The 23,072-nt window shown below is 39.6% G+C and overlaps 1 protein-coding gene across 1 annotated transcript in view; it reads right to left on the reverse strand.

The window, feature by feature from the left end:
* The window catches only part of btaf1 (BTAF1 RNA polymerase II, B-TFIID transcription factor-associated), a 30,013-nt gene that overhangs the window by 6,508 nt on the left and 433 nt on the right, over positions 1 to 23,072 (reverse strand). The window contains exons 2-31 of the mRNA XM_017308826.1: positions 21,677 to 21,800; positions 20,361 to 20,475; positions 19,435 to 19,578; positions 18,180 to 18,379; positions 16,273 to 16,406; positions 16,019 to 16,148; positions 15,872 to 15,940; positions 15,258 to 15,347; positions 15,075 to 15,170; positions 14,085 to 14,261; positions 13,822 to 13,962; positions 11,494 to 11,618; positions 11,259 to 11,379; positions 10,596 to 10,700; positions 9,817 to 9,966; positions 9,031 to 9,173; positions 8,775 to 8,949; positions 7,933 to 8,136; positions 6,642 to 7,062; positions 5,177 to 5,361; positions 4,941 to 5,097; positions 4,616 to 4,725; positions 4,045 to 4,246; positions 2,912 to 3,060; positions 2,676 to 2,828; positions 1,989 to 2,110; positions 1,478 to 1,645; positions 1,267 to 1,344; positions 438 to 567; positions 161 to 370 (exon numbers count right to left, since the gene is read on the reverse strand). Coding sequence (XP_017164315.1) covers positions 161 to 370; positions 438 to 567; positions 1,267 to 1,344; positions 1,478 to 1,645; positions 1,989 to 2,110; positions 2,676 to 2,828; positions 2,912 to 3,060; positions 4,045 to 4,246; positions 4,616 to 4,725; positions 4,941 to 5,097; positions 5,177 to 5,361; positions 6,642 to 7,062; positions 7,933 to 8,136; positions 8,775 to 8,949; positions 9,031 to 9,173; positions 9,817 to 9,966; positions 10,596 to 10,700; positions 11,259 to 11,379; positions 11,494 to 11,618; positions 13,822 to 13,962; positions 14,085 to 14,261; positions 15,075 to 15,170; positions 15,258 to 15,347; positions 15,872 to 15,940; positions 16,019 to 16,148; positions 16,273 to 16,406; positions 18,180 to 18,379; positions 19,435 to 19,578; positions 20,361 to 20,475; positions 21,677 to 21,800 — 4,528 coding nt within the window. The remainder of the gene's footprint in view (positions 1 to 160; positions 371 to 437; positions 568 to 1,266; positions 1,345 to 1,477; positions 1,646 to 1,988; positions 2,111 to 2,675; positions 2,829 to 2,911; positions 3,061 to 4,044; positions 4,247 to 4,615; positions 4,726 to 4,940; positions 5,098 to 5,176; positions 5,362 to 6,641; positions 7,063 to 7,932; positions 8,137 to 8,774; positions 8,950 to 9,030; positions 9,174 to 9,816; positions 9,967 to 10,595; positions 10,701 to 11,258; positions 11,380 to 11,493; positions 11,619 to 13,821; positions 13,963 to 14,084; positions 14,262 to 15,074; positions 15,171 to 15,257; positions 15,348 to 15,871; positions 15,941 to 16,018; positions 16,149 to 16,272; positions 16,407 to 18,179; positions 18,380 to 19,434; positions 19,579 to 20,360; positions 20,476 to 21,676; positions 21,801 to 23,072) is intronic.

Here is a 23,072-nt window from a genome sequence, read left to right on the forward strand (position 1 = left end):
AAAGGCAAGGAAACGAGGGGGGAAAGGAAGGAAGGAAATGAGGGATGGAGGGAAGGAAATGAAGGAGGGAAGGAAGAAAGGCAAGGAAACGAGGGAGGAAGGCCGGAAGACATCCTGGCGTGTTCAGACGTTTCCTGTTCTCCTCTCCAACCCTTCAGTCATTTCCTTCGACCTGAATCATTAATCCCGGCTGCATTTGGACCGTTGCATTCTGGGAACACGACGTACCGGCTTCCTGTTCTCTGGACGAGCTCTTGGCGTCGCGGCTGGCCAGGATGGGCTTCCCGTAGCGAGCGGCGAACTGGCGTTCTGTTCCCAGGAAGCCGGGCATCAGGAAGTCGAAGAGCGACCAGAGCTCCAGGACGTTGTTCTGCAGAGGAAGCGCAGGGTTTCAGCGGATCCACCAGGGGGAGCCGACGCTTCCTCTGAGGACTCACCTGGATGGGCGTTCCCGACAGGATGACCCTGAAGTTGGCCGCCAGCTGCTTGATGGCTTTGGACAGTTTGGTTTTCCCATTCTTGATCACATGACCCTCATCCAGGATGCAGTAATTAAATTTTATATTTCTGTTAAAAAATAAAAAACAGACATTTTGTTATAATGGAATGATTCTAAGCCAGGGGTTTCCAAAATGCGGCTCGGGGGCCATTTGTGGCCCTTAGACTATTTTCTGTGGCCAAAACTGCAGTTCAAAAATTATACAAATTTAGATGCAGACAGAGACTTTGGTTTGTAATCAGGGTAAAAATTGACATAATTTTCTTACAACAAAGTATTTATCCTTTTATAACAAAGTTTAAACCAAACTTAACTTTTCCTGAAAAGCCAACTTTGCTATAAATCATTTTTTATTCTTAAACTTGATAAAATACAGCAACCGTGATAGAAAGTGACTCAAATCCTGTTATTACTGAAAATGTATTCAATGAAACCCAAAAAAACCCTGAAAAATAGAAAAAATAGATTCATTCATTTGTAATACAGCAAACATGCAAAATTAGAAGAAGTAGTACATTTAAGCCAAAAAAATAATTTTGAGAGTAATCTCAGAAATTTTCAAGAAAAAAGAAGGAAATTTCTGAGTAAAATTTACTCCTTTTATTTTAAAGATATTTAAAAATCCCTTTAAAGTTTTTGCTCTACAATAAACATCGGTCGACTTCAGGTTGGTTTTTTTAGCCTGCGATTTCCTTTGAATCTACCATTTTGGCAAAAAGTTTGCACACCCCTGCTGCACATAAAGAACAGACTCGGCGGATCCTCACCTAAAAAAGTCGATGTCGTTCCGCACGACATCATAGGAAGCGACTACCAGGTTGTGTTTTTTCACTTGATGCTGCAACCTGAAACGCAGAGAGAGCCTCAGTTAGTCATCCAAGTGTTGACTTTATGAGAAATAGAAACGCTTTCTTTGCTTGTTCAGTCCTGCAGGGTAAGTCTGAGTCACGCTCCTGCGGCTAGCTGACTGATGCTCACCGCATTCGCTCCGTGGGAGGCCCGGTGTAGTGCAGCGGGTTGAGGAACTCTTTGGAGCAGAACTTGGCCACTTCGTCCACCCAGTGGCCCGTCAGCGTGGGCGGACACACCACCAGCGAGGGCAGGGGGCTGCAGTCTGCCGCCTTGGTCTTCGCATATTCCTGAGCCCTGAAAAGCACAGAGTTGGCATCAGAGCTTCGACGACAGTCAGAAGAAGCATTTTTCATAAATGAATGAAGTTACATTTCAGAGCCGTTACAAAGCTCAGACCTTTATGAGAATTCGTAGCCATGGAAACAGGAGTTGGATGTTTTGTTTATAAGGCTCAGGTGAACTTGAGTGTTTAATTGAACTCTATTTTGCTAGCCTGGATAAGTTTGGTAGAAGTTGCAGTAATTCAGAGAAAGTTTGACGGGAGACTTTAATTCTAGCTTTGTTTTCTAACTTTGCAACTAAACCCTCAACAGTTGCTTTGTTTTAATCGTGCAACGTTGTTTAACTGCTGAGGCACCTGAGGTACTGATCTCCTGCCAGGATGCAGATGGACTGCAGCGTCTTCCCCAGGCCCATATCGTCACAGAGGATCCCGTGCAGCTTGTATTTGTTCAGGAACGCCAGCCAGTTCACGCCGTCCTGCAGGACACAGCAGCGTGTTTGAGCTAATGTCAGAGAGGCGTACTCTCCAAACAACCGGATCTACAAAAAGTTAATCTCACTTGGTCTAAAATGTAAAACTCGGATCAAAAAGTAACGTAGATTTCATTCGGTTTCTATTCAACTTCCATTTTTAAATAAAACATGAATTTGATAAAAAAAAAAAAAAGGCTCAATATACAATATCCACAAATATTCGGGGAAAGTTTAGTGGAAGGTAAAACTGTAGTAGAGTGAGAAAATTATGCATGTTTTGACTTTTATGATGCTCCATATATTTAATCAATAGCTGAATAACTGTAGTCATTTTTTTGTCTCTACACTCATCCAGCTGGACATGCTAACGGTACTGGAGGCCAACAACAAAGCTAATTCTGGGAAATGACATTTGTAGTTTAAGCTCCTGAACTCTGTCCTTTTAATTTCTTATCCAAGTGAGTAAGAAATCACTTTATTCCTGTTTTTACTTTTAATTTTATATTTGTATTCATTTCAAACTAATAAATTTTTCATCTGCTGCTCAGACGGCTGGCCAACGGCTCACCTGCTGATACTTCCTGAGCTCGGCTTTAATCGGCACAGGGATCTTATAGTTCTCCAACTTCCTGCCGTCCAGCAGCTGCTCCAGAAACTGACGCTCTCTCGCTTTCTGCTGGATCAAGTCGGCCGACATGGCCGGCGGGTCTGGTATTCCTGCCTGCAGTCCGATGAAGTAATGTCACAGTTTTCAGCTCTTTTGCCAACAATAAAGATTTAAACTGATAAAACGGCAGAACGAACCTCTAGAGGCAGCAGGCGGATTAACGTAGCGAAGCACTGAGTGGCCATAAAGCGGATGCTGTCACTGGGGTCGCTCATGCGGCCCAGAACGGGAACGACCAGCAGCACGATGTAGGGAACGATGTCGACGTCCAGCTGCTCCATCACACCTGGAGCGCGTTGGTTAAGGGAACAAACACGCAGGAAAAACAAACGTTTCCGAAACAAACGTCAACGCTGCGATTAAACGTTGGTGTAAATCCGATGTTACCGATTAATCCAATGTTTGTTTTTTCAAGGTTTTATTTTTTTTTAAATCTGGATTATTTTTTTTTTATACCAATGTTAGGTTTCCATAGTTCAGTGATGTCAGCACGCCACGGCGGCCATCTTGTTTGATAAGAGTGTTTCATTTATGTGGACAAAGATTTTTTTATTATTTAAGACAAAGTTAAAATAAAACAAGAATAAAGTCATAATATTACCAGAGTAACATTGTGACATCAATTTTTCTGGACAATAAATTGCCCCAGAAGTTATCGCAATAAACGATAAAATTGCTGTTTAGAGGCAAGTTTCAAGTAATATAAATGAATATAAAAAAAACTTTACATTTTAATGAACATTTAACACAGGAAGACATTTTAAATATCCAAAATAAATAAAACTAATTATAAAGTCTCTGTAAACAAAATTGTCCAAAAAGAAAGGACAATTTTGAGGGCAATGCAGCAGAGTGAAGACTTTTATCATCCAATTTTTGGTAGAAAGACAGAAAAATGTAAATTATTGAGCTCATTTTAATTGATCATGTTATTAACAGATTTATTGCTTATTATGACAAGCCTACGTTTAATTTTACGACATGCATCTGGTAAAATTGTGTCTTTATTCTGCTAATATTATGACTATATTCTCATAATTAAACAAAAAATTCTGAGTCTGGCCCTGATGCTTCGTAATACAACTCATGATGATTGGAATAAAAGCAACTTTCTGAAAATATTTATAATTTCAAGATTAGCAAAGAAATAAAAAAAAAATGTAGATATCGATTAAAATCGAATCTGGTATGAAAAGGTTTTTACTTTAGTAAGCTGAGGTTGAAAATGTGGTTGATGGATAAACTTCGACGTCGTTTCAGTGAAGGATACAAGCCAGCGCTTCGATGGCGCCCTCCTGTTTTGTGCAGTCGTCGATAGCAGCCAACCAGTGGAGCACAGACTCCAGGAAGCTGTTCATGGTCTCCAGTGTGGCTATCTTACTGAGCACGCCCACGCAGCGCGCGGCCATGTGCCGCACCGCCGTGTACGGGTGCTGCAGGCACGTAAACAAATGAGGTAGGTGTTCCAGTAACTAGGAGGAACAAGAAGGGAGAGGTGAGTGTTTGGAGAAATATGGGTCAACTTGGCATGTAACTGGGATTGCAGGCAGGTTCTGACTAAAACCTGTTCCTCTTTAACCGGTTAATGTCTGGTTCTGGTCAGGTTCTAAATCCACAGGCCGGATCAATGAATCCAGTCTGCTTCCTGGTGGGTGGCACTAATTTCTTATTTGGCGTTTTTTCTAACTTTGAAAACATTCAGCGCACTTAGCTTCCACTAAATGTATTTTTTGTGACTTTTTTGCAAATTTTCCGTTGAGTTAAAAGTTTTGGGAAGAACCGGTTAAAGCGCAGAAGGGGCTCAGTACACTACAGGAAAGAGAATGAACCATCGGCCTTACCAAAGGTCGAAGTTCAGCCGCCATGGCTCCAGCCATGACTTCCAGAACTTGGAGAGAGTTGACCAATTCCTGAGCTGCCGCATTGCCTCTCTCCAGCTGGGCCTGCCTGTCTAAAACACACGCAGGACACACACACTGGTTCAGAAGCACAAATACTGAAACAACCTGGAGAGTTTACTGCTGAAAACTGGACAAAACAAATCAGATGATTTACTTCCTGAAGGCTTAAAATCTGGAACTTGCATTATTATGAAGTTACCAACATATTACTTGTATATATAAGCTTATTGCAATAACTACGTTGACAGCCAAATGGCCTACGTACCGATGCAGAGGTTCTCCTTGGCGACCGCCTTCAACGGTCCCACCGTGTTTTCCCAGAGGTACGGCAGACTCCTGTTGAGGTCCGCACCAAAGTGCTTAGCAACGGTCGTTAGGGCAAACTCCGCTCCTCGTCTTTGAACAAGAAACTGCTTCTTGTTCTTTAAAAAGAGAGGAAAAAAAACTGTTCACAGGGAATCTGCTGCTGATGCGTGTGAGGAAACGTGCGTCCGTCTTTACCTCGTCGTTATCGGAGCTTATCGTGCTGCCAGGAGGAAGCTCCGTCACCGGGGCTTTTGGCGCCTTCGGTGTCGGACCTCTTTTGCTTGTAATTGCGAACGCGGCCCGTTGGTGGCGGTACAGAGTGATGATGCCCTGGGTTTTGTTCACTATGTGATGCATGCCATCTCTTTCCAGCCCACCTCCTTAGATATTGAGACAAGGAAATGCTGCACGTTAAAGCTGAAGTACCTCACTTTTATTAAAAAAAAAAAAGATATTTATGAGACAGTTAATCTCTGATAATCTCCCAGTGCCAACTAGAAATAACCAATCAATGCTTGCGTGCCAGAAAAAATCTTTTGTGCAGATAGTCTGAATGCCACATTAGGGATTAGACAAATGTTGGCGACAGAAGGGGAAGCAATAAAAATTTGCAGGTTTTGTTTTCGTTTTATTCATTTGTTAAAGATACAAAACTCAGATGAAGAAAATTAAATATAAATATGCGACTCTGGAAAATAAGATTAAAGAAAACTGTTGGTGTGTGGAAATGAAATTGGGGGTTTTCTTGTGTTTTTTTCCTCTTTTTGTTAGTCTTCTTATCAGTTTGGTCATTTATTTCTGATCTAAATGTTTGAATCAAATGCTTATTCATTTACGCATCATTAGAACCCAGGCAAACTTGGACTGTGTGTGTTAATTTTATCTCTATTAAGAATATAACAAATGTATTAATATTCAAATAAAAAAAAAAAAAAAAAAAAGAACTAATTATATCCAGGAGGCGGGTCTTAGCGCTGTCAATCACCTCCATGTGGTGCTGATCTCTGCAGAACTTGTTGTGAATGGTAAGACTAGTTAGCATAGCCACTAATGACAGCAGATAAGCAGTTTTCCTGTAACCATGTGTGCATGAGGATAATTGACAGCACTAAGCTCCTCCTCCTGGCTCTGACTGGTTGATTTTGGTCAGGAGCAGACGGCAATAGGATGGGAGGATGTGGAAGAGATCGATATTTTCCCAGATTATCTGGTTCATATTAACCCTTGCAGGCAGACAGTGACAACGCAGCCAAATTTGCAGTACCGTAACTCCGCCACACTTGGCGCTATCTGAAAAATTCAAACGGTTTCTGAAAGGGGAGACGTTGCACTTTCCAGCCGATATCTGGTTGTTGCGGTAATTTCACTCTCGCTGTAGCAGGGAGTGAAATTAATCTGAGGGGCACGCTTTTAATAGACGGTAAATTGCAAAAATAACTTGCTGGATATTGAAAGCTCCAGTTGTTATGAAAAAATTTACAAATATATTTATTCACAGAACGTTTAAAGAACTTCGTATAATTAAAATAAGCAAAAATATCCAATTGGAGATTTGAAACTATGACTGAAAGGGTTAAACTGTTGTAACATGGTGACAGTTTTAACAAAAACATGTTCTTTATAAAGGTTCTGATCTTTCTAGTTGATGATCTCTCCAAACCTTTAGCCTGTTCCTGCGCTGTGGGTACGGGACAAGCGGACGACGGCGTGGCTGAGGGGTCCATGCACGCCGAAGCGCAGAGGTTCTTGATGATCTTTGGGTTGGGGCACGGCGAGCGAACGGCGCACTGCCGCAGCAGCTTGGCTATGAACGAAGCGGCGTAACTCTGGATCAGGGTGTTCTCCTCCTTCTTGACCGTCTCCATGAGCGGCCGCACCAGAGGGTTGAGCTTGTCGGGAAGCACCTCCAGGTTGATGGCGGCGCAGGCGGTGAACATGTGGACGCGCAGATGCAGCTGCTGCCACTCCGTGTTGGTCTCCACCACCGTAGACTGGGCTTGCTGTCGTTTGCTCTCCAGCACCAGCCACTGCTTGGACTTTACGTTCAGACCTGCCGTCGTCTCTGTGAAGATGGTGGTAACCTAGGCAACGAGAAAGACGAAGTTTTATTTTAACAGAGACAAACTGGATAAATGTAGCATTTTCTACCCACAAAAACACAGAGTACATGGGTTATATGATTATCAAAGCTAACTTAGCTGCTTGGCTAATTTATTTGGTTAGCACCTTCATACATGGGAAATTTAAGAGTTTTGCAGGAAAATTAGTTTAAAAAACCCCAATAAAGCATAAAACCAAACATCAAAAAGGAAAAGAATCATTAGCATGAAAGCTAAACAGAAATGGCTACAACTGTGTCACAGCGTTAGCTTGTAGCTTTAGCATAGCTAGCATGTGACATCATTTGACATTTCCAAGCCTCAAACAGACCAACTGGGAATAAGGCTTTTGTTTTTAGCTTGTCAGCTAAAGAGACGGGTTAAAAACGGATTTATTTTCATCTGATGATAGAAATGAAGCATTTTTCTGTCTTGTCTCACCGAGTTAGCTGCATTGAGCAAATGAAAATTCTGATCTTTACACACATAGTGATATTTTTAAACACCCTCAGCAGCATATTTGAAGAGGAAGATGTTAAATAAAAAATAGAGCCTTGAGGAACATGAGGCATAATCTTTTTTTCCCCAAATTTGTAAATCACAAAAATAACTCCAGTCTGCAGAAATCTGAACTAATTTACAACAAAACCAGACAAACTTTTATTACTTCTTTTTTCAGGGCTTGTGGAAAATAACCAGTGAAGAGAAGAATTAAATATCTGGAACATTTCAGACACACAACAGCAAAAGCTTAATTTTATAATGATTAACTGACTGTTTTCCAACTCCTGATGAACGTTAAGGAATCTCGCTCAGGTTGCTGGATGAAGGTGATGCTAAATGCAGGTTTACCAGTTCGTTGGCTTGGTCTATGGTGAAAACGCTGCTGTTGAGGCGATCCTGAAGGTCTATCTGAACTTCAGCGAGCAGCGAAATGAGCTGCTTGCATTCGTTCTGCATGCGTGTGAAAGGAATGGCGATCTCGTCGTAGTACAGCTGCTCGGTGAGGACGGCCAGAAGTCGCGGCTGCACCATGGACGACACTATCTGGCAATCCTGGGAAGATTCAGGCACAGTTTGAGGTCAAATCTAACTGGCTCCAATCAATCAAGTTTATTTGTATAGCACAAAGTGCTTTTCATCATAAAAACAAAGTTTAAGAACATGCGGTCAACAATTGAAGGATTACATTTTGTCAAATGTCGTCGTCACACATCAAAATGTTGATTAATGTTTTATTTATTATGGTTCAAAAGCAGGTGGGTTTTTAGTCTAGATTTAAAGGAACTCTGTGTTTCGGCTGTTTTCAGTCTTCTGGAAGTTTGCTCACTGTAAAAACACAAAATATTACCGAGCATTTTTAGTCTAGTTTCTGGTGCAAATATCTTAATTCAAGTTTACTGAGATATCTGAACTAAAAACAAGACTAAAAATACTTGGTAAGATTTGGTGTTTTTGTTGTGTTCCAGATTTGTGGTGCATAGAAGCTGAGTGCTGAGGTTGTTGCCACAGCAGCAGATCTTTAACCCGATCAGTGATTTATAAACTAACAGTATTTCAAAGTCTGTTCTCTGAGCTACTGGGAGCCAGAGGAAGAACCTAAAAGTTGGCATGATGTACGCTATGTTCCTGGTTTTAGTCAGAACGCCAGCAGCAGCGTTCTGTATCAGCTGCTCTGAAATGCTGGACATTACCTTCTGCAGTGCAGCCCACTCACAGAGAACCAGAGCCACGGCTATCCGTTGCAGGGCTGACTTGGAGTTGAGGTGGAAGAGCAACAGCTGGCCCAAAGACTCGGCTGGCCGGATCTCCTGGGATGAGGCGTTAAGCTGAGGGTCACAGATGCACCTACACAGAGCTCCCAGCAACCTAATAGAACAAAATGAATAACTCTCAGAAGAAATAGTCAAAAGTCAATCTGATGATCCACATAAAGCTTTTAAAACGTACCTGGCGGCCATGAGTCTGGCACGGACCACCACGTAATCCCTGGTCAACGGATCGTCTGCTACAGTCTCAGCCCCGGCGAGGTACTGCTGGACCGTTTCCTTCACCTGATTGTTTCCTAGCCGAGCCTTTGCTCCAGTCTTATCCTGAAGTATGAATATATATACACACACAACTTTACCTTACAGAATAGATAAAAAAAACTACATCAGGCCACAAATGTGGAGGCTGAACTTTCAAAAGCAGACACTTATGATTTAAAAAAAAGATTTGTGTTTTCAAAGTTCACTGAATGTTTACAACGTTATGCAGTAATGCAATAAATAAACGTTTAAAGGAGGCGGTACCGTTATGCAATATATTAATTTGTAGGCAAGAGTATTACTAACATTAGCTGTAATAGTAAGATTGAAGTTCTGTTGTTGCGCGCGCGCACACACACACACACACACACACACACACACACACATTACAAGTTGATGTTGTCAGACCGTCTGCAATCATTTTAAACCAGAAGCTCCTTCGGTTTGAAGACACAGACCACATTTCCCATTGAATTCAAGTAATTTGTTTGTCACCTAGCAACCACTGAAGTTTATTGCAGCACCTTCAGGTCAAACATATTAACTTTAGTCCCAATAAATAAACACCATCATCTGATTTTTTAGAAATGGCTAGAAACGGCGTCTCTCCCAAATATCCAGTACAAGAAATGAATCACGTCCGCCCACAGCTCTGTGTAGGAGACGGATGAAAAGCAGATAAAAAGCAAACAGAAAAGCGCGTTACCTTGGAGCGGGCCTTCACCTCCAGCAGCATGTTCAGGTCTATGGGGATGTGAGAAGCCTGCATCATCAGGCAGAGCCAGGCGCCCATCCAAGGACAGCTGGCTGCCACCACGAACTGCTGGGGGACCTGAGACAGCAGCTCCATCCACACCTGCACACAGGTGACATATCGGTACTTCCAGAACCAAACCTTTATGCCTCAAGATCGATTCTCAAATTCAGGCATCAGTACTTTCAATATTTAATGCTGCGTTCACAACATCAAAAACATGTTGGACGCCTCAAGTTGGAAGCTTGTGCAAATCGTTCTAGTCGCACTTTGGGACGAGCCGTTGTTTTCTGTTGCTGGTCTGTTTGTACGATTGAGTGAGTAGCACCAAAATATTATGTAGTGATCAAAACGGAGGCTCAGATGTCTTTGCTGAACATTCTGTGTTCAGTTTCTACTGAACAAACAACAATTACGACAATAACAGCACGACGGCTGTTTCTCCTGGTTACTTTGAACAACAGCAGATGAAATAATGAGATTATCTGGGTTTTATTTACTGAAATCAATAGGATGTCGTCGTTCAGCAATGGTTTGAATCTACCAGATGATTCAGAGATGTTGTGAGCTTTACAGGCAAATTAAGAGCTCAATTCAATTTTACCAGCTTCAATTTGAATCAGTATGGATTAGAAGAGACATCAGGGATACTAAAAAATCATCACTGCACATGTTAACAAATATATTTCTTTTCTAAAAAGAAGAGCACGTCTTCTGCTATTGCAGCTAACCTTCTGAATGAGCTCCAGTATTTCGTCGTTGCTCTCCAGTATGCAGGACTGGAAGATGTGCCGCAACATGTCTTGTAAAATGGGGTTTATCCAAATCGCACAACCCTGAAGGGACAGAAAAAGAAAAAAAATTATGTTATCAATAACTAATCGAGTCATTCTACTTTAACTCCAGTGTGCTGTTTTACATTTGCATCCCTTTTTCTGATTAGGGCTGAACTAGCTATTTCATTAAAAACTGATTCTACCGATTAATCAATTAGAATAGTAGATTAATCTGATAAAAAAAATTGACAGTTTGCAGATTTTTCATTTAACCATGAAAGCCGTTTTTATACATTAACAAGCAATTTTCTTTAAATAAAATAAAAATTTTATTGCCTAAAAAGCAGCAACATGTCATGAATTCAACGTTTGCTTAATCATCTGTAGAAAAGGATGAACCTGCAGCTAAACAAAAATAAAAATAATTCAGTAGATCTGGGTAGAAAATATTTACAGATGAATTTATCTGTAAATAGTTTTAGCTTAATAACTGCTCTCTTGTATGTTTTCACTTAAGCAAATAACTTTCTTTAGGCTGCATGTTCATGTTAACGATTAATCGATCCATGATGATTAATCGTTTCAGTTCTAGCTCTGATAGTTTGTGGATGCAGTTACCTCGTCGGCTTTAGACAGCAGCGTGAAAAGCGTTTCCAGCGCCGCCTTTCTTACGGATGATATGGTGTGTCTTAAAAACGGCCACACTCGAGGAACCAGGACAGTCAGAGACTGCTCCATGCTGCAGCAAAAACAGAAAATGAGAGACTGTTTTAATAGGAACCAAGCAGGAAGGGATGAACTGACCACAAGCCAATATTCAGCTGCATTTGAGATGCCGATATGAGAAGCTGACCTGCACTGCCGGACATGAGGAAAGGTCAGCAGCAAAGACAGCAGCGTCATTATGCTGTTGGTGGAAGCGGTGAGGTCGTCCAGGTCCAGGAGTGCGTCCCATAGTGTGTTTACAATAAAAGGAACCTGCATGACAGCAGCATCAAAACATCACGAAGATTAATGCTACCAAGGCCTTCAGCTCAGACCCTGCTGGGACAAATGGCTGCAGGTGAAGTTCAGCTTTACGACGCTCTGCTCTGAACCAGGATGATGATGATGATGTCACTTCCTGGCTTTGACTTGCTTTAGTAATCACTGTTAGCCTTTCTACCATAAAGTAGGACTTATTGAGAAATTGTCCTACAAATATTTGGGATTTGGTTGGATGAAAGCTGAAAGTTCACTTGGGATGAAAATGCCTTAAATGAGAAAAAAATGTGCGAACTTCATTTTTTAGCATTTATTATGGTGACATTTCTTATGCCTTGTTCACACAGCAAGATAATAAAGCAGATTTTTGACCAGATTTTCCACTAATGACGATCTTAAGGGTGTTTTGATTATCACGATAGCTCTAGTGTTAAGAGTAGAGGTGGGTAAAGGACCCAAACATTGTACTGAAGTAAAAGTAGCACAGCCTCAACACATTTTTACTCAAGTAATAAGTAGCCATTCAAGAAAATTAGTATTTGATAAAAAGGCGACCAAATTGTAAAGTAACTGATCAAAACGTCAATAACTTGAGATTTAAAAATTAAACACACCAAAATGTAAAACTATGTGGAAATTTTGGTATTTTACAGATCAAAATGAAAATTATTCATATAGACACTATAAAATAGAAAAATAAGACAAAAGAAACATTTTTGGATATGAATTTCTTTCAGTGAAATACTAAAAAACTCTGGAGAAGTTTTGCTTAAAACAAGTTTATCCATTCAGCGACGTATATCTAGAAATTTTAATCCAGAGCAGCGATACTTCATAAGAAAATTACTTAAGTAAAAATACAGCGCAGGAAAAATACTCTAGTACATTTTTTTTCTAAATTGCTGCTAAGGTAAATGTAACTAGTTACTATCCAAGTCTGGTTAAGATCTAGTTTGCCTGGAAAGACATCAGGACTGATCTGATCTCAAACTGGAGGAATTTATTCAGCATGTTGGATTGTTTTGGTGCGACAGACTGGTGACCTGTCCAGGTGACCCCGCCTCTCGCCCGGAAAGTTAGCTGGAGAGGCACCAGCAACCCTCCTGACCCCACTGTGGGACAAGGGTGTAAAAAAAATGGATGGATTGTTTTGGTATCACAACATGTGGAAAGAAAGCGAAACAAAAACATGGAGGGGAATATAAATCAGACGACAAAACGACTGCCAAGGCAAACCAGAAAGTCCGTCAGACGTCAGAGACGTCTTTTTGTTTCGTTTTCCCCTCAGTTAAAAATGGACCACAAACTATCGCCGGCGCTTCTTCCTCGTCGGACATGTTTGTTTACTCTGAACTCGTGTTTTGTGAGATTTCCAGTCTGACGTTTGAATGTTGGCGAGTGAAATCTGTCCGTGTGGCTCATCACCACAAACTGTACGGCCAAACCTGTTAGATCTACGATTTGGTTTGAAAATCAACAACCTTAAAATCCTGCAATGTGAACGAGGCATTCATTAAAGCCGAGAGGTTTTTCCTTTCAAACACTCTTATTCTTACCTGCTTCACTTTGACAATTTATTTCTTCATGTACTTTTACATTCTTGTCAAACTTTTTGCAACATCATCCCTTCTTTGGTGAAAAAGATCTTTGGACTTCCTGGCTAAATATTAATCTTGGTTTGGTCTATTTTTAGTGCAGCTGCTTAAAATTGTTCTGTTGTGGTAAAACCTCAAACTTTTGTCACTTTTGAACAGCAACTCTTAAAGACCTGATTTTAGAGAATAAACCACAGATGTGTAAGAGCTGTTCACCTCTTTCAGGCATCACTACTGGAAAAGATTGTGCACAGTTTAACAGAAATGGTGCAATTCTGCATTCGCAATTATAACCCAACAGCTCTAAATTAACGGCTTTACAGCTAAAAGGACGTCTGCTCAAATTTACAAGCATGCAGAGTTAATTATTGAAGTTAGAGACTGAAGGTGTAAAATTGAAGGACGTGAGATTTCATCACATCTATAGTTTGCATCCAGGAATATGGTGGGAATAACTACTCAATGCTCAAGAGTCCTAAATTTATAAATCAATAAATATTTACACCCAGTAGAACAGCAAACAACAAGGGGACGCAGTCTGCAGAGGAATGAGGGGATTTGTTGTTTTTCTCTGCTTGTACAACTGCAGACAAGAGGACTACCTTGTTGGGCAGGAGCTGGACCAACCCTTCCACCACTGGGATGAGAGCAGCAGCAGCCACCGCCCTGACATCATCATCCAGGTCCTGCAGACCTTCGGTTATCGCAGGCAGCACCAGGGGAAGCAGGACGGAGATCAGGTCCTGGAAACACGAGGAGAAAACAGAACAGAATATAAAAAGGTGTAAAAACAGAAGGTCTGCTAGTAGATTCATGTGTTATGAACATGCAAAGGAATTACAGAAAATAAAAAAAGCTTTGATACCTGTCGGACAGCCAAGGCATATTTGATCCCCAGCAGGCCTCCATGCCGGACCTCCCACTGGTCCTCCTTCAGCAGCTTCAGCAGGACGTCCACCGTCATGGCAACGCTGTTTTCACTCATGTGAAGAAGAGAGACACCGAGCGTCTGGGCGCACGTCTCTCTGACGGGAGCCACCACCTGCCCAGACACACCAAAACAAGCCAACACGATGCGCTGCACGTCAGCAGGTGAACACGGCAAAAACACAACATCTTACCAAGATAAGTTCGTCTAGTTTCTAGAGAAAATAAATTAATACAAGGCAAAACTAACCTTTTAACAAGACATAAAAGTTCCAGTTTTACTGATGGATTATTTAACTTATAACAAGACATTTTCCCCATGTTATAAGTAGAAAAATCTACTAAAGGAACAAGTATTTTTTGCCAATATTAAGGAATTAACTTAAAAAAAAAAAAAAAATCCTATATTTTGCTGAAAAGTTACCGTTTCAAGTGGACTTTGAAATTTGCACTCTGCCTGTCATAATAACAAATTTTGCAGAACAATAAATTGTCCCAGAAGTTATTACAATAACTGACAATATTGTTGTTTTGAGACCAATTTTAAGAACTGAAATGGTAACGGCAAAATGAAAATGCAAAAACACATTTTCATAAATCCATAAGCTTTAAATTCTAATGAACATTCAACACTGGAACAGAAAGACACTTTAAATATTTCAAACAAATTATGAAGTCTCTGTGCACAAAACTGTCCTTCAAAAAAGGCATCGGTTAAATTTAATGCATCAGACTGAAGACTATCATCCGGTTTTCGGTAGAAAGAGAGAAAAGAGAAAAACGATAAATGGTGCAAATGGAAATTCTTGAGCTCGTTTTAGCTGATCATGCAATTATCATAGCAACACAACTAATTTGCACTATAAACTAGATTACTCTAGTTTATTTATTGTTTTTGCAGAGCATGTATGACACTTGAAACTATTACCTCGTCAGATACGAAGTCCCCAAAGCGGTCCAAAGCAAACACACAGAGGAGCCGGATGACCAGATCCTCGATCCACTCCTGGTGCTGTCGCGACATCTGATCCAAAACAAACATCACTAATAATGTAACTATCTTCTGTTTGGGAGGGAGAAAATAAAAGCTTCGTGTTTGATTAAAACTCACCTGTTCTGCAGTGCTTCCAACCAGCTTCCCACCACCAGAACCATGAGACTTCAGGATTTCTCTGAGGCCTGTGCCCGCACCGTGACGAACCTGACAACCACATAAAACAACTTCTTAGTCGCATTTAAAACACATTTAATGTTAGAAATGCATTTTTCATCTTAGTTCTACTAAAATACCTTTCAAAGTTTTCACACTGCTTGCAGTTCCACGTTTTGTTGTTACAGCTGCGCAATTTTGTGCATTTATTTTGGGAATCTATGAGATGCTGCATGTTTGTGAAGGCTTTTTGCATAAATGTAAAAAATGATAAGTGTAGTCGCATATAAAGAATAGTCAGACATCAACTAAACTACTCTGAAGAAAAACAAAAAAAAACATGTTTTACATGCGAGTTTTGCATGAAGCTGAAAGTTGATTTTGCTCATCTGATGTTTTCATGCTGCCGTTTATTCACTGATATCCTCCAAAAAGCTGCAGATAACTGGTTCTACTTTAATTAGAGTAAAGGAAACTAAATATAAAACTTTCCTTTCATTTGACAATTTTTATCAGACAGCATCCTGAAGTTCAGAAACTGTAACTTTCTGCATGTTAAAACTTTCAAACTTTACCTCCCATGACGGGTTGAAGAGGTCGTTACAAAGCTCTTCACAGAAGCTCTCCAACGGCCACTCGTGTGACTGAAAACAAAGTATTTAAACGTCACATTTAGAGTAAAGAGTTAGGATTCATAAAGGTGTTTATTTATCATTTCATACCTCCTCTAAAAGACCAGAGTTGTCTGGAACGTTGTCAATTAAGACCTTATGTTCTGTTGCCGGCTGGTCGATTACGACGTTGGTCGTTTTCCTCCGTTTCTCCTCAGGTTCGCCTTCTACGCTGTCATTGCTAATATTGAACAAAAATAGTACAGATGCTTAACACCAGCTGGGTAATATCTTAAATAAAATAAACCCACAGAGGTGTGTTGTGGATCAACACAACAGAAGCATGAATGTGCGGCTAATCCCACCTCTTCTCGTTAGGATCCACGTCTCTGGATTTTTGTTTTGCCACGAGTTTAGCCAATCTTTTGGCTTTGTTTTTCTGACGGCTGCTCATGCCGGGCCGGAACTCCGAGTCGATCAATTCAGCAGCTTGAATAGTCTGAAACCCCCACAGAAAACAAAACAAAACAAAAAATGTGTTGGATGTTAGAACATAAGCAGGAAACAATAAAAGAACAACAATGATTTCATGACTGGTTTATCTGTATCCTCCACAATCTAAACTAAAATAGATGAGACAACTGAATTATGTGCCACTGATATTATGGGTGGTTTAATGTTTATGTTGCTCTACTAAAAAAAATAAAAAATGCTGGTAAAGATGACCAAGTTTAAAAGAATTACAGCAGACACCTGCTTTTTTCTCTTGATTGTAACTCCAAATTCTTTACTGAAAACTATTCATGGATTTTTTTTTTTGTAAAGAAAATCTAAATTATTTGAAAGAAAATGCAGCTGGAGAAGCTACTTGCCAAACTATTGGCTGGCAGAGATGAGGAAAACTGTGGATTTATCTTCGACTGTAGAGCTAAGATGATTTCCACTGCACACATTAACGCATATAATGATATATTTGATGTTTGAATTATTAAAATGGACAGATTTAAGCTAATCGTGGAGAGTTGTGGTTCCCAACTCCTGCGGATGCAGGAGGCCCACTATATGTTCATCATGTGTGACAAAGTAAACAATGAGTAAATATAGAAACAGCTGGTAAAGACTGACTTTGAAAATATGCAAATTAGCAGCACATAACATTAGAAAAATGCCCTGATGGCAAAATCATCACATGCACTCAAACAGATAATATATCTCGACCTTAAAGAGCAGCTTGAAATAAACATTTTATAGGGCATTTCCAGTGTCAGGTATTCCTGCTTTGCATATCAGTAACATATTTGGCTGGTTGGATGGAAACCAAATGCCCTCAATGCTCACGTAGAAGACATTGTGTAATAAAAAAAATAAAGAAAAGTTTCTGGAGAAATTTGAGTTTATTACAATCTCAATGCTGTTACTGCAATTTTCAGGAATGGCATCACAATTAGGGCGCGTTCACACCAAACGCGTTTTCAGCATCAGGCGCATCTGTTTTGCATTTAAAGTCTATGTGGAGGCGCATTTCGGGCGCCTAGCGCTGTGCGATTTGAAGCGCTTTGGGCGTCCGGCGCTGAAGTTGGAAAATCTGAGCTTTTGCTGCTCAACACGGAGTGTCAACAAATCAGAAAGAATCTGCTATGTGGAAAAACAAACAAACAAAAATCTATGGAGGATAAACCAATTGTCGCCGTTTCCTCTCGTCCTATAATCAAGTTATGACTGCAGAGACAGGAATAGAAAAGACCTTGCTTGGAAGAGGATCAGCGAGGAAGTTGGAATGTCAAGTAACTTATAACTTTTACTATTTGAAAATATTTTCCCTCATTTGAGATGTACAAATCTGTCCAGCAAAAATGTTGAGTCACGTTAAATAGACATTTATTTAGACAACATTTTCAGGAGGCGGTGGAAGAGTCTGAGGGACAGGAATGCGAAGGAGTCTCCTCTCAACGCTGCCTACAGAGATTCTGACGCGTCTTTAGCAAAATGTCTAGTGTCTGTCTTCAAAGTGCACAAGCGTCAAACGTGAAGTTCCTGACGCACAAAACGAGTTCGCTGTGAACGCAGCATTAAGCTGAGAGGTTCCATCATTTTCTAAAAACCAATTCTTGTTCTGAGCCATTAAGAAGATCAACTCCAAGGCAGTTTTATTAAGAACTCACTGCAGAATTAACAGTATAACCTGCAGTGTAGTTGACCAATAAATAAAATAATGAAAAAACATTCTATGTGAAAGTTCCAAATGGGTCAAATGATCTACCCAAACACTGACCACGTGGTTGCGGGAGCTGCAGCCAGCTGTAGCTCTGGATCCTTGGGCTTTAAAGCCGCTGGGATGGCAGGAATAGTCCAGGTCCTCGTCGTTGAACAGCTCGTCTGTGTCCATTCCTATCGCAGCTCCCATATCCAGACCCAGCTTCTTCTGGAGCAGCTTCCTCTGACGAGCCAGACGTTCCTTAGGATCCATCTCACCTGACAGATTTTAAAGAAACGATGAGACTGTTGGTGTGATCAATGGATCGTTCAGAAGGAACACCATGGATTCAGTTAATAGGAAATGTGATCCAAAGGAAACGGCAGATGACCGAACAAAATTAAACTCGTCTCTTTTTTCCAACTTTCTCTTGTTTCTCCCCCGTTACAGAGCATCTTTTATATTGTTATTTCATTTACTTAAAGTTTAAATGTAACATGTTGACAAAAGCTTTGAATGAAAATCAATAGTTTGAAGAAAAAATAAATAAATACACATTTAAACTTAGCCTGTCACAATACGCAATTAATCACATGTTTAGAGACATCAAAATAATTTTTTATGGTTTTGGTTTTCCGTTTTTATTTTTGTTTTATTTATCGTTTTTGGTTGTTGTGTTTTATTTCAAATATCTTCCAGTTCCAGTGATGAGTGCAAATTAAAGAGAGAGAAGAGAGAAAACTTGTATTTTTATGCCATTATCAATATATTACTTGAAAATGATCAAAAAAATGACAATTTTATTGTTTATAGCAATAATTTCTGGAACAATAACAAAATTGGTTATTGTGACAGAAACACAAAACCTTTTGGGCAATGTGTAAATGTAAAAGTCATAAATACTTTTATAATAAATCATTATCTTTGCATTAATACAGCACTGCTGAATCATAGTGAAAGCTGTAACGCTCCACTTGAAGATAAATCTGCTGAGTTTCAAACAATTCAGTGACACTGCCAAACAGGACGCATTAAAAAAATAAAATAAAAATGAAACGACCAGCAGACAAGAAGTCCTAAAGCAAAAGGTTTGGTATGATAAGAGCAGCTTTTCCTATTCAAATCACATTCAAACGCAGCAGAGTGGCCCGGTTGGTCACTGACAGATAACACGATCGTTTTCTCTACAGAAGTGGTGTCGCATTTCAGAAAACAAACCTTTAGAATTAAGATTAAAAAAGGAAAAACTGGACAGGTGTGGCTTTAGGAAAGGAAAATCAAGATGGAAACGGCCCATGTAACTCAGAGCAGTTACCAACATGTCTGTACAAACCAGTTTTGTCTTCCTGCAGCTCAAACTCGGCTCCTGCGGATCCGAGCAGCGACGCTCCATGCCTGAGCAGGCGCGAGATGTCAAAATGGTAAAAATTCAACCGATCACAGGACGAGTCCTCCGGAGACAGGTCGTCACGGGACTCTAGAGGGAAGCAAAGAGTCCAGAAACGACAACGGCTTCATAAACACCTGGAAATGTTTAGATCAACGCTTTGGAAATGACAAACGGTTTGTTGTATAGCAGGGGTGTTGAACTCATTTTCATTTTGGGCCAAATCTAAAATCTGAATGTTCCTTAAAGGGCCGGTTGTGCCAGAACGCATTGATAAAACCCACTAAACTGTTAAAATATCAATAAATAACTGTTTGTTTCAGTATTCAGCAAGAGTTACTTTCAATTAAATAATATAATTGAACATCTTTTCACACTGGTCAGTCCGTCTGGGATTTCGTGATTGTTTTTGTGTTTTTCCAGTCTAAATCACAGATTTTGTGGTGCCAATTTAGAAATATTTGTAAAGAATTTTTACGATATTTGCGCCAATGTGTGATGTAAAATGTGACTTTTTTATTAATTACCTTATCAATCACAGACTATAACTTAACATCAAGTGAGGTTGAGGCAGCGGTCACTTAGACCCAAAGTTTCTGGTCAATTTTGAGAGAAATCTGCAGCAAAAATCTGTAAAAATGTGAGAATCTGTTGATTTTGTGTGAGTTTTGCAGATTTGTGACTTATTGATGTAGTTTGGATTCTAGAGGGCCACATAAGACACACAAACAAATAAAATCTGTGATCAACAAACTGGCTGTACTGCTGCACCACCATTTTCCAACTACACCATTGGTTACTGTGACATGTGCATTAACTACATGTATGAAAATCAAATGGTGTTATTCTGAATCACGTGGTTGAATTCTCACCTTCCTTTGGCTTCGGAGCCGGGTTCCACTCAGGAATATTTTTCACAATGGCCTCCACAGCTTGGCCGGCTGCAATTCGAGTGTCCCAGCTGGGACTCCGTAGATATGTAAGCACCTTGGGACGATAATTTAAATTAATTTAGTACCAACATAAAAAGCATGTACAGTGTCTTGCTACAGTTTTCATACCACACATTTTTTAACACTTTTTCTAGTTAAAAATAACACAGTAAAATTTATTTTACTGGGATTTTGGCTTGTTAGCCAACATATCCGCAACAGTAGCAATAAGAAGCACTTTAAAAAGTGGTGCATAATTATGAAATGTAATCAAAATTACACATGGTTTAAATAAAAAGTAAAAAAAAAAAAGTGTGGTGTTTGCTTTCTGCCCGCCCTCATCCTGAGACCACAAAATTTTGTGCAACCAATCGCCTCCAGAAGTTACCTAATCAGTAAGAGAGTGTAATTTAATCTCTGGATACATCCGGCTGTTCTGCAGAGACATTAGCGGTTTGTTTGAGAACATTAGTGAACAAACGGCATCATGAAGACCCGGGAACACGGCAGACAGCTTAAGGATAAAGCTGTGAAGCAGCTTAAAGCAGAATTAGGTTACAAAACAAAATACAACATTTTGAAAAGGTCACTCCATCACCTGAAGATGGGCATACTGGACAAATTAAAACCTACCAAGACACATCCAGTGTTAGTTTTCTGTTCTGACAAACAGGAAAGTTATATTTTAAAATTGCATTCAAGCTAAAAATATTTTTCATATTGTAATTCTGCATGTTTTTGCCAGTAAGCCTTCAAAAAATGTTACAGAATATGCTATTGTGTATTTTTCTTAGTATCAAACGTAGTTGAAATGCTGAAAATTGAGAAATTATTGCAAAATTTGAAAACCTGATGATTACAGATGATCTAAATCTAAGTGGTCTGAGCTTTAGCTGTTGATGGGCAACAATTTTAAGATCTACATATACAAACCTGACACTTTCTCCATTTTTGTTGTTGTTTTTGTCATTTATTTTTTTAGCAATATATTTTTCCCCCCCTTCCACTTCAACTATCCTCTACTTTGTGTTGGTCTATTCCGTAAAATATTAGTGCTGTTTGTGGTTTTAACATAACAAAAATATGAACAAGTTCAAGTCATACCGATACTTTCACAAGGAACTGTAATTACATCAGCCATAGAGAGATGATGGAAAAAACTCTAATCTGCTCAGGAGGACTGCACAACACAGAAAAACACATCCTGTAGTCACCAGATTACCAGTTTATCTACATATGAATGAGAAAATCCTCACCTTTGACAGGAGGTTGTTGAGTTCATGTGGGTGAAGTTTCACCACTTCTCCAAGCTGCTGGGCTGCTGCCTTCCTGGTTACTGGTGTGGTTCCAGTGTCGAGCAAGATAAACAAACGGTCAAGTCTAGGAGAAGTTAGCAAGATAAGAATCCAGATCAATAAACCGTTAAAGGCTGCAAACATGCATGTTCCATCAGCGAGTTTGTGGTTTCGCTGATGTTTCCCTGGTGATTATTACTTCCTGTAACAGATTTTTATTTTCCTGTAGCAGGTTAGTTTTAGTAAAATTAGTTACATTATCCTTTTCTCATCCAATTTCTATTTGCATAGTTTCGATGCAAGTAAATTGTGTTTAATTCAAATGAAGACAACTAGAATGTATTATATCATAGATATTAATACTAGAGGAGAAATGCAAAACAAATCAAAGATCAGAAATATTTTGAAATTGCAAAGTTCATTTTAAGATAAACAAATAAAAAGGGAAACACAAGATCCGTGCTACAGTTTCCATTAAAACTGGATTATTTCTTAACTCTGTTCCACAATTAATTTAGTATTTGCTCTAAAAATTGAATGAAGACTTTTACATTTGAAGGCAGAAAACCCCCAATTTCTACAGTAATAAACATGATATTTTAGCTGAATAAGACATTTACTGTAGCTCTATAACAGCACATCAAGATCAATTTAAAAAAGGCTGATTTATTAAATACTGTCTACAAAAAAATGCCTAATTTTTAAGTAACAAGATCTATCAAAAGTTATAATACTGTTTATTCCAGATATAGGTTGTTTAAACATGCAGTGCTTTTAGAAACCAGCACACATACTACAGCAAATGTACAGCAGTAACAAAGTGGATTTAAACAGGTTATAACAGCTTTGGTGCTCCACAGTGCACATATCGTTTTCTATAGGTAGATACTTTTACTTCTGTCATATGCAAAAGAGTACAACAACAAAAAACTAAACAGAGATGAATACTTAAAACCAGAACAAGTTAGACAAGTGTAACACAAGGTCATCATTCAATGGGCTTAGATTAGTTTTTAACACGTCGTATAACAACCCTTCGGTTACAAACATGGGGATAAATTAATTAATGAGCGTGTGCTGCGTTTGCAAATCTCATTTAATCACCCAACTTCATAATAACAGTTCATGTATTACTAAACAACAACATAAACCCACGTCAGGATAGAAATCAAGTCCAATGAACGTTTGCCACCAATTGTGAACTTCAATAAAGTGATCAAATCGTTTGGAACCAAATTGAGGTAACAAGAGTACCGGTTTAGTCGGCCATCGCCACGCTATTGCTGCCAATTTAAAGCTAGCAAGCGTTAGCACACCAGCTAGCTAATTGTTAAGAAAACTCGGTCGAACAGAACAG

Source organism: Poecilia reticulata, linkage group LG15 (genome assembly GCF_000633615.1).
Source record: "Poecilia reticulata strain Guanapo linkage group LG15, Guppy_female_1.0+MT, whole genome shotgun sequence".
NCBI lineage: Eukaryota > Metazoa > Chordata > Actinopteri > Cyprinodontiformes > Poeciliidae > Poecilia > Poecilia reticulata.